Source organism: Ptychodera flava, chromosome 7 (assembly GCF_041260155.1).
Source record: "Ptychodera flava strain L36383 chromosome 7, AS_Pfla_20210202, whole genome shotgun sequence".
NCBI lineage: Eukaryota > Metazoa > Hemichordata > Enteropneusta > Ptychoderidae > Ptychodera > Ptychodera flava.
In genome coordinates, this window is record NC_091934.1 from 26,703,842 (window position 1) to 26,715,239 (window position 11,398).

Here is an 11,398-nt window from a genome sequence, read left to right on the forward strand (position 1 = left end):
AGATTCAAAAATTGCCAGTTTTTAGACGGAACGCGCGCTATAGTTTCAGCTTGCAAGTGGAAGGTGGGCAGTGCGGTTACCATTGCAATGATAATGATTGCATAATACGTCCCTTGTTTAATGCAATAGGCTGTTATCATGGTAAAAATTGCCAAATTTTGTCAAACATTTTTACACATTACAGAAAATCTATACCTGCACTGCTGCAGGGTTTGACGTCGTGTACGTACGTGAACTGCTTTCATCAGAGGGAAACTGGGCATAGTTGTCATACAAACGTATATGAAGTAACAATTAATTCTATTTTATCATGAATCAATACAAATAACATTGCCAATCTTAACCCCTGGTGCGACACCAAGGGCTGAGCCCTATATAATATTAGTTTTTTATGCTGATGATTCAAGATTGTATATGTGTTTCAACAGGGACATTGCCATTAGTAAAGAATGATTTCAAATCTGTCTACCAATTTTCTCACTTTAAACGACGATAGTGGAATGTGTAATTTTCTCCTAGGATAATCCGTTAGATAGAAATATTACAGAAATTCATGTATGGTATGCTAGAATTCCTGTTAGCTATCAGGCTAAGCCTGGGCGCCATCCTTGACTCTCATCTCACACTGAGACCTCTCACATGTATCAGAGATCTGCCGTACAGCAAACTTTCATCTACGACGCATTGCACTTATTCGTAAATATTTACCAAATCTGCCGCAGAACAACTTGTCGCTGCTTTCTGTAACTCTCTGTTGTACGGACTTCCGAATAATCAGTGAATAATTCAATTATTCAGATTCAACATGTTCAAAACATGGCTGGAAGAATTGTGACCGTTCAAAAAATACTCTTCATATCACTCCAGTTCTGTACCAGTTGCATAAGTTACCGGTTACACACCGATTTGTTTTTAATATGTTAGTCTTGACTTTTAAGTGTAATCAAGGGTTTGCTCCCAGTTATCTTTCAAATATGATCTCACTCTATGTTCAAAGTCCAGCTGATTAGTTCAGACTTTGTCACATGCGCTCGCGCACGAAGAAATAGTTTGTTCAGAGCAGCGGCTCCCGTACTCTGGAAAAAGTCAGGCCAGTGTTTCGGATCTCCTCTGAACTGAACGGACCGTTTGAAGAATCCGACAAGCACAGCTGAACCATTCGACAATCAGAGACAAGCTATCACACATCACAAATCATGCCAGATTCACAGAGCGTGTGGCCTGTCTTTCCGGATACCACAGCAATGTCGTCCCTTCCCCTCGCCTTTCTTTGTTTTCTGTTGAGAGAAAAGATATAAACGTATGCTGTACATGTATACAATTCGATTCGCACGACAAATTGAACCGCTTGAAAAGCTGGTCGAAACGCATGGCAATATTATTATGGCTCATATTGTCAGAACTATGTGCAATTTTTCAGTACTTTGGCTAAGAGTGTCAACAAAACGTTTATTTACACACCGTAACATCACGGAAATTTTGTTCCAGACAAGTGTTGCCCGACTGTTTTTACGGACAATGATTACGCTGATTACGCTGGCGACTGCTGAAAGTTAAGCACTGTGGAATAATCAGATTTGTTTAAAGGGAGGCAGTACTTGGAACTGCGCGTGTGCGACTTTCTTGTTTACAAACAATGTATTGTATGCATGATATCTAGATGCATCACGTTAACATAGCGGCAACATTTTGAAACTTTACGTTATTCATAGTTAACAAACATGATTTTAACTTTCATCAATCGTCAACGTACTCTAGATACTAGTGTTTACGTCGGTCGTAGGGGTCCCTGGCAACCTTTGAGCAGAGTTCCGACGAATGCCTCCCTTTAACCGCCCTGAGAGATAAACTACCTTCGCCGAAGATACAAGCAATTATATCAAAACCAACACTCACTTGTGTAGCATTTCAATTCTTCAATCGTCGCTGGTACGGGACGGTTTTTCGTTTCTGGCACCAATAACACCAAAGCACCTGATGATGCTGTCAAGGATCCCATTATGACGTACGGAAGAGGTTGCCATACATCGGACAACAATCGCAAAAAGGGCATAATAATTGACGATACACGACTTGCCAGAATACAAACGCTTACACCACTGTTACTGAAACGCAAATGATGAGATAGACATTTATCAGGTACTAGAACCTGATTCAGATGAAGTTTTGCGTACCATACATCGCTTGTTAGTTCCTTCCTTCGAGTCTGGCCCAAGAACTATTGATCAGTGCATTAATGTGAATAAAAGAATGAAAGACTTCTTATGTTAAAAGCTCTGTTAGGCGTAACTAATGACTAACATCCTGTGTATGTTCTGTTTGTAAATACATTAAGGCTTTGTCGTTCTGCCAACAGCATGTCGAAACTCATGTAGAAACAGTTACTGTAGATTTCAATACAATCACAGTACTTGTAAATACCAATGAGTACCAACTTACATCTCTGGCTTTGTCTATTTGAGAAAAAAGCAACAAGTCGCGTCGTAGCCTGTATGTGTGTGTTTCTTGCAGCATGTCTAATCAGAGACACCTACCGACGACTGTTGGGAAGAGTTCGGCCACTTGTACGAAACCAGACCAGAATGCAGCCGCAGCGCCAACTTAGCTATAAGTGCAAATGCAGTGCCTATGTATTGAAAACCTGTGAAATACAAAAGCCACTAAAATTTTGTCATTCGTAATTCCTGCATACTTTTAGCTGTCGAGTATTATCACCTGTGTAGATTTCAAGTACAGGAGCATTTCATTGGACGATCAAAATTGAAAACTACCTAGAAGCGAAACAACATTGAACTCCACATGTCAATTAACTAATTTTAAGAGGTGAGTTTGTGCAATAAATTTGCGCTCGTAAGTGTTACTGCCATATCAGACTTAATCTGGTCACTTGATTAATAAGTCGTCGATAGTCATTTGAAAGCTTTTCCGCACGATGCAAGATATTTCGCACTGAGTGAAATTTGTCTACTTAAGAAGGAAATCTCAGTTTGCTTCGCGATTCGGTAATATGTCAATTATGTCTTTTTCTGGCCTGGTCATTTGCTGTTTTTGTTTATATTTATTGTCTTATCCTCTATAAATTAACTCTTGTTACAGGCTGATATCGATGCTAAATAATTAAGCAACATTCAAAGCCAAATCGAGCTGCACTCACCGTTCTTTGGAAACGGACTGAGGATACAAAACACCCCGCCGATGAGACAGAACAGACACTGCGATTGGCCTAGGGCGCCCCCAGCGGTTTATAGTGTACGACGAAATGAATATAGCCATTACTTCTACAAACCCAGACAGGAAGAAATTGACATATCTGTTGCCGGCAAGTGACGTCGAAACACCGATAATCCAAAATAAGGCAAAACAACTGAAAACCTGAATGAAATATAATAAGTACCGCATATTGACTACTTTGCTTTTATTAAAATAAATTGTATATTTTCTTCAATTGTTTAAAGTGTTTAATTAGGAAAATCGATGATCATGCAATGGTTGTCATGATAACTAGAGTATACATATCATACAAGACTGTTACGGCTATGAAAAAATAGACAAAGCCGGCCAACTTTTTTTGAGAAGATATATTCAAACTGTGGCTGAAAAGGAACTCCAGGGAATTAGCAATATAGCAAAATATAATGTTGGCTTACGGCATATCAACGGACAGGAATGAATCTGTATGTTGTTTGAATAAAACATACTGACGCCTTGCTTGCAAGTGGATGGGAAGAAGATGACAATAGAATGTTTGCAACAAATTATCAAAGCACAGATCTTCGCGGGTAAGCGTGTGCAATGTGAAGAGCAAGCATAAAGGGATTTCATATTGGTAGGCAGAATAATCTAAAATTGGCTATCGATGTGCATTTAAAGGGAGGGTGGTGGCCCTGTCTGCGGCTTTGCATGACTCCATTTGTCATGCTCAACATATCCCGATATCCCTTGTGCATATTCAAAATTTCAAAGTGGCGGTTGTACCGACACTGGTGACCGCGGCCGAAGCAGATCCATATAAACGAAGGGACGCAACAGCTGATTTGGTGAAACTCTTGCGGCGATTGGACAGCCACAAAACTGGTAAGCTATGAACATGTATCAAATGCTGACTTTGCTTCATAGTTGTTTAGACATTCATCGCGAATTTCTTTGAAGAGGCAATGTTTATCACCGGGAAAGTTGCGCAGCCGCAGACGATTGACCCCTGCCCTTTACATTTTACGGAAACCATTGCCATCAGGCATAAGCGCATGGTTGTCTTACGCCTTTTAAGCAGTATTTTTGTCTTGAATTGATTGTTTGTCTCTTGTATTTATGTATTTAAGCATGCAGATCCCAATCTTCATCTTAGAAAAACAATGGAACTTTCCTATAGGCCCCATTATAGTTTACGAAAGAGCTGGACCTCCTGGAATTATGTAATTTATAAAATTGTTAAATATTTCAAATCTCGTTCCGTCTCCCGAAATCGTTAAATATCAATAACTCACCAGTTACACAGAATTATTAGTGTTGTTTGTCGAAGTTTTGGCGTTTTGAACAAATCCGTGAAATTGTGGAATTACTGCGTGACTTAGAACTTGTCTCCGGTTTGTGGCGTCTTTACCTTTTGAGGACGGTCACCCTAAGTTGATATAGAAAGATAAAAATCCAGCAAGTACTCAGTGTTGTTCAGATGTAGCATTGAATGACAAGCTCGACGACTTTTTAGATGATGCTTGCGTACTTATATTGTAAGATTTCGTTAGAATGTTCTGCAGATGCAATGGTATGCAGACTACAGTCGACGTCCCTGGGATCACATCACGATGGTGTTTTTAGCTCTCTCTCTCTCTCTCTCTCTCTCTCTCTCTCTCTCTCTCTCTCTCTCTCTCTCTCTCTCTCTCGTTGATCAAAAGCACGCGAGATACATAATAAATGAGCAAGTCCTGCGTAATGATGATGGGTCTGTATTCGAGGTCATATCTCGGAAATCATCAAAAACGCACAAGGTCACTAGAAAGGGCAGAAAGAGGGGTGAGGTAGTGAAAAAGGCCTCATACAACGGACATTGAGGTCCTTAACTTTCCATAATACTGGTACACAAATATTTAGCCAGCAACTTCACCACATGGCGCACGGGCCTCGAACAATCCAGCCTGATCTCGCGAGCTTTTGATGAATATGCCAATACCTATCTCTCTGTAATGAGTCAACACGTGTATTTCATATCCAGTGGCGAACGATATAAATACTATTTTCCTCTTACGTATGATGATAACCTGGTATACGTAAAATAGGAACTTGGAAGTGTCTTTTGATTGGCCCGCACCGCTTCTCGTATGATGATATCAGCCTCGTTCACGTGCCCGAGTGAAAGCAGCACATCTTGGTGATTCTGGAATGAGTCTGCAATATATAAAATACGAAAACTACTTCATTTCAGTGTACAATTAACAGAGTCAATTGTATTTGACAAGAGTTGTGTCCTGTTTAGAGTGTTTATTAAAACAGCATCTGATCAAAAACTTGTGACGGTGTCATGAACAGGGGAAGGGATCAATTTTACTTTTTTCCTCACCTAAGTTTTAGCTTTGCATTCTGATAACTTTGAAATCTGTTTCAAAAGCAACTAAGGATTACATACAAAAGAAACAGAAATGTAAGCGATACACTTATAAATGCCAAACTTTACAAAAGCAAAATAGCTCGAACTGGCACAAATACAACGAAGCCGCACCGTAGACATTCTAGCTTCCCGACTTAAAGAACAAACTTGACTGGATCAACATGGCAACCACACAATCATACGATTCACTTATCAGAAATGAATTTTAAGCGATTGATGAATAAAACTCTGTTTTCAAAACGTAGTGTCAAAGCATTTAATATCATGTAGACCCCCGCACAAGGCAAACGCTATTTAAGGTCGCGAGAAGCATTCGGATTGTGGTATGGAGATAACAAACGGCTACGGTCCCCCTCAGAAAAGAACCGGCCGACAGACTCGCACCTGAATACAAAGACGAATAGCAGCGCCAACTGAGGTATTCCCACAACAATTTGTAGCAGCCTCCAGTGCCTCAGCAAATAGGCAACGAGAGCAAAGATCATGTGACCCACAGGAAACATCAACGCCAGCATATTTCCCATGATTGCTCGCTTCGAAGGTCCGGTCCATTCGATAACTGTGTGTTAATTGTGAGAAGGTGAAGTGAGTCCTCAAAAGTTGCAAATTTCAAAAAAAACCATCAACTATCTGCTTCATCTTCTGTGAATTATATGTTAATTAATGTTAATTCTTCAAAACGCTTGAACTTGTGCAACACTGCATCACGTGGTTAATTTCCAAAATGTGTGTGTTCGCTTACACGCAGTATATTACATGTCATGAACATCATTTGAAGATGTAAGTACAAGGGCCATGACTTGTTGTCAATAGGAAATGCATTGGCCTAAAATTGTTCACTAGGTGAATATTTGGCCATCAAACCATTTCTCCGATCTTTCTTCAGGAGAAGAAATAAATTGGTATGTAGCATGATATGTTGCCCGCCTGTAAGTTCTTCCACCTACTGCGTTTTCCTGGTCGATCAATGATTCGGTCTTTTTAACAACCGTCGCATTAAAATCGTTACTTGGTTCACGGACTTGATTTGTCGAAGGAAATTAAACAAATTACAAAAATGAACGGAAATGTGATGTATTTGCACCAAAGACTTGAATAAATGGAAATAGTTAATGGAATGTAGTTTCATACAAATTAGTCACAAAAGCTATGCTTTTACAAAAATATCGGCCTAGTTAGTGTTTACATTCTATACGCAACATACCGTATGTAAACGATGCCACCAGTATACCTGGGTATGAGCAGCCAACGATGAACTGACAGAAAATGAACATGGAGAGATGTGGCGATGCCGCAGACAGGAAGCAAAAGATGCTTTGGATAAGCAAAGCCGAGGATATCGCCCGCAGTCTTCCATACCTAGAAAGTAGACGGAATCACGTGGCATTTTGGAACATTTCCTATTGGCTAAAATGGAGAGATGCTGAGGTTTAAAGTCAATGCGACCAAAATCTCTGCAGAAAGGAATGTTCCTGATAGATAAATTCATATGAACAAAAATCAACACGTGCGACAACCGTCAACATAGGTACCACTATTTCAAATGAACAGAACTTATTGTAGGAACTACCATCGACGTACGGGAGTTCCTATGTACGATGATAAGTAATGAATAGGGGTACTGTTTATCTGTACCGCTTCTATGAATAAATAGTTTGTATCACGGGTACCTGCAATCAATTAGACAGATATACTAACAAAATTCTTTGTTTGCCGTCCTCAGACCTATGGAAAACCTACCAGCCAGCCAGGAGAAAAGACAAACACAGACAAAAAAACGAGTGTATTACCATAAGGTCAATTTTTATTTGGTTTCCTTTGGAAAAATGATATTTTTATTTTTAATAGTGTTAATCTTGTCTTTGTTTTCTTAATTTTCTCTGAAAAACCTTCCAGCACGCGGACGGCAAACAGAGAATTTTATGTAAGCATAATAATAACTTTGTTGCATTTTAAGGGCACCGGCCAATAGACAAGGGGAGAAAAGAGTGACCAAATCTAAGTTCACACAGTTATTATTATAAAGAATTGTATTTACAGCACCTTACTATAAATAAAGTCGAGATGGCAAAAAAATTAAAAAACAAACAACTATACCATAAGTGTCGAGAAAGCTTTTATAACAATGAACATAGGCAATCACTTTATCATAACTGAACAGACGATACAATTCTGAATAGGACATGTAATGCAAAAAGACAGTCATGCACAATTATAATAATGAACTATTGTGACCACGTGAAAGTGTCATTCATAAAAATAGACAACATAAAACGATCAAAAAATGGAGAAAAAGTATGAATACATGACTCAGGAGGTCGATTTGCTGTTTTCGATAAAAATGACATGATTTTCCAGAAAGGCCACGCGTTTCTAATAATGGTTGATTGTAGTCACCTGTCCGAAATTGTTCCGCAGATGCCGGACCCGACAGTCATTCCAGCGTAGACTGCAGACAGTGCTAGTTCCCTCAGCCATTTTCTGTCACATACCAGGTTCCACTACAAAGAAAACAGTACCATGGTGTATGTACTATATACTTGTATATGATGCAGATATCGGTACGACAGTATCAATGTGCAGCTCGGAAGGTTACTTGTCACTATTCATATCAACTTAAGGAGTCTATTGTATATAATTCAATGATAACGGTAACTGAGATTCAGGGAACCAATTGGATCACAGCTTCCGAGATGCTGCACATTAGCCTTTATCTAACGTGTCATCGATCGCTTCATTGCTCATCTTTCGAAAGTAGACCTTGTTTCAATGTCAATACGTATAGTGCGTTACATGGCCCGGCTGACCTTGAGTCGATCATTGACATAAGCGTCAAATACGGAGGCGAATGTATCGTTTCTACTTGCCCTATTCCGCTTCCTGGCAAAACAGTTAAAACACACTAAGTCTCCATTGACCCACGCAATGTACAAGAGCCATCTTACAACAACGCAATTTTTAAAATTTCAGTCTATAGTTGAGACTTAAACACAGCAATACTTAGCAATGTTACAATATCATACGTGTTACCTCAGTGACTGTGGTGGATTGGTGTTGTGACCGGTCGTAACCCATTTTGCGCATATTCGCTCTTCTACGTTCGTGCTATACGACAATGTGCTGTTATCTGCACCTCCGGGTAGGAGGTCAGTACTCGAGTATACCGTAGACCAGTTTCTGGTGAGTGTCTCAAAAATGTCACACCCTCTATTTTCAACGATCTGAGATGCTCTGAAGGACGTCGCGTTCGCGGATGACCCGTTTTGAATCTCAGCCAGGCACACGAAGTCGACATCGTCGCTTATGAAGACTTGCGCAAATACGATGAACGGAACTGTCACCAAAAATGCCGCATTAAACAAGAAGAGTTTCCTCTGATATGGTCCAAAGTCGCCCAAGGAGGTCAGAATTGTATCGAAATCCATCGTGAGGATTCCTTTTTCTCTCCTGGCACCCGTGACTGAGGGCATTCCCGCGTTGACAGTGGCTTCACGTCCTTTCCCAAAACAGCTACCAGTGTGTAAACAACGTAATGTTATATAACATCACCTGAGACCGAGACGAGACAGACACCATTGTGCACCAGACGACCTCAAACCCACTTCATGTAGGTTTCTGGTTTCGTTGGCATGCAAATTTCAGTAAACTCTAATCGATAACTTCTTCGTTTTAGTTCAAAAGTGCGTGCTCCCTACAGTAGTTGCTACCCGCAGTCAGGTACGGGGCCTTCGCCGCGTATCCACTTATGAAGCAACTGTGTGTACAGAGGGGCCGACATATATATACATACATACATACATACATACATACATACATACATACATACATACATACATATATATATATATATATATATATATATATATATATATATATATATATATATATATATATATATATATATTGTGAAGCAACTGTGTGTACAGAGGGGCCGACATATATATACATACATACATACATACATACATACATACATACATACATACATACATACATATATATATATATATATATATATATATATATATATATATATATATATATATATATAATAACACAAATTGTTTCAAGTACAAAGTAATGAAATCTGTTACTTAAACTAATGAAATCTGTTACTTAAATTTCATGTGTCCTGCAACCCTTCTGTCTGAAGACTATAGGATGCAAGGCGCCCTTCTCAATCCCAGGTTCTCGCATTCGCAAATGTGTCAATGGCCCATTAACAGTTTGTCATTCTTTTGTTTTCCATTGAATATTTCATCAAGTAACTAACATTTAAGCTCTGTAATTTACCAAGACGACATCTGTACACTTCGATATATATATATATATATATATATATATATATATATATATTATATATATATATATATATATATATATATATCGAAGTATACAGAATGTCCTCGTGGGAATTTACAGTGCTCGATGCTAAAGCAGAGCGTTATAAATAGTATCACAAAATTACTTCAAGTACAAAGTAATGATATCCGTTACTTAAGAGGCACTCCCATTTGGTAACATTTTTAAAACACATTTTTTAATGCCAATGGTCGATATTTGACGTGGCGACTGCGCGCGGATCGCGAGATATCGATAAAAACATGTCTTCAAAAAAGTAAAAGTTTGAATTCCGATGGCCCACCTAAATTCAGCTTCCGAACATCGAACGTTCGGCACTGGGGCCATTGTCAACTAAGCTATGGAGTACGAGTCTACGCTGACGCTGCTGTACGCCATAGTACCACTGGCGTCGGTGATCGGTCATGCCCTGTGGGAGAAAGATGAGTCTTACTGACTTGGCGTAAAAACGAAAAAAAAATTTTGCTGATTCCACTAGAATTCGCATAGGTGAGCACAGTTACGTGCGGTTGATACATAGCGGCCACCGCGTGGTATGCATAGACGCATACTACGCGCGCGGCGAACCACACGTACTGTGTGGCAGACGACAAATTGTAGTCATCGAAGGCGGCTATTTAACACGTAAAAACTGATGTTCATGTGGTATTGGTTAAAAATATAATACAACTGATTTAGAATAATGAAAACGACAAAAGCTAAGAAGTTTTCAAAAACTGACCTGTGGTAAAGGCATAATGCTGTATATAAAGCCTTCGCAGTGGGAGGTAAAATTGCGTCGTTCGAATTTATGGACTCCCTAGAATATCGTCAATTAGCACAACAACAAACCTTCGGGGGATTTCGCGTCATAATCAGAAACGATCGTAAAACTTCGGGATGTGAAAAATACACTCGGGAAATGACATGTATTTTTCGATATCTCGCTATCCGCGCGCAGTCGCCACGTCAAATATCGACCGTTGGCATTAAAAAAATGTGTTTTAAAAATGTTACCAAATGGAGTGCCTCTTTAAGTTTCATGCATCCTACAATCATCAGACAGATGAAGTGGAAGGATTCTTAGCTCGACAGTCTTATATATGTGTGATCGGGACGTACCATTCTATTTCTAGGTGGTGTTAAAATTTGATAAATAATATTTGTTTTGGTACGACATTTTGAGACAAACTCCGAGCGCTTGTTTAACAGCGTAGATTTGTTGCACTGATAATGTGTAGTAGTTTTTCTGATATACAATGATTACATCGCTTGCTTATGTTAGAGTAACTTGATGCTTAGTCATAATTGACCACGAAATGTCAAAGACCTGGTTCTTTTGTTTGAGAGACCAGACGTACTTGGAAAGCTTCGTGCAGGGCCGAAACCTCTCGTTACGGAACGATTGCATGTGATTAGCGAGGTGTTATCAGTAAGTCCGATGTAGACTTCTCC

General features: G+C 39.4%; 1 protein-coding gene across 1 annotated transcript; it reads right to left on the minus strand.

Moving 5' to 3' along the window:
* Positions 1-3,402: 3,402 nt before the first annotated feature.
* On the minus strand, positions 3,403-8,831 carry LOC139136185 (organic cation transporter-like protein). The gene is made up of 5 exons (XM_070703933.1): positions 8,633-8,831; positions 8,000-8,103; positions 6,807-6,961; positions 5,987-6,161; positions 3,403-5,382 (listed from the first exon to the last, which is right to left on the minus strand). The coding sequence occupies exons 1-5, from the start codon at positions 8,684-8,686 to the stop codon at positions 5,325-5,327; spliced, it is 546 nt and encodes a 181-aa protein (XP_070560034.1). The 5' UTR covers positions 8,687-8,831; the 3' UTR covers positions 3,403-5,324.
* Positions 8,832-11,398: the final 2,567 nt, after the last annotated feature.

Bases quoted from the DNA above. Each gene is read 5' to 3' on its own strand.
- LOC139136185 (XM_070703933.1), bottom strand. From the start codon at position 8,686: ATGCGCAAAATGGGTTACGACCGGTCACAACACCAATCCACCACAGTC. The intron at 6,962-7,999 runs GTGACTACAATC...TCTACTTTCTAG, and splicing joins TGCGGAACAATTTCGGACAG to GTATGGAAGACTGCGGGCGA. The intron at 6,162-6,806 runs GTATGTTGCGTA...ATTAACACACAG, and splicing joins GGTGGCATCGTTTACATACG to TTATCGAATGGACCGGACCT.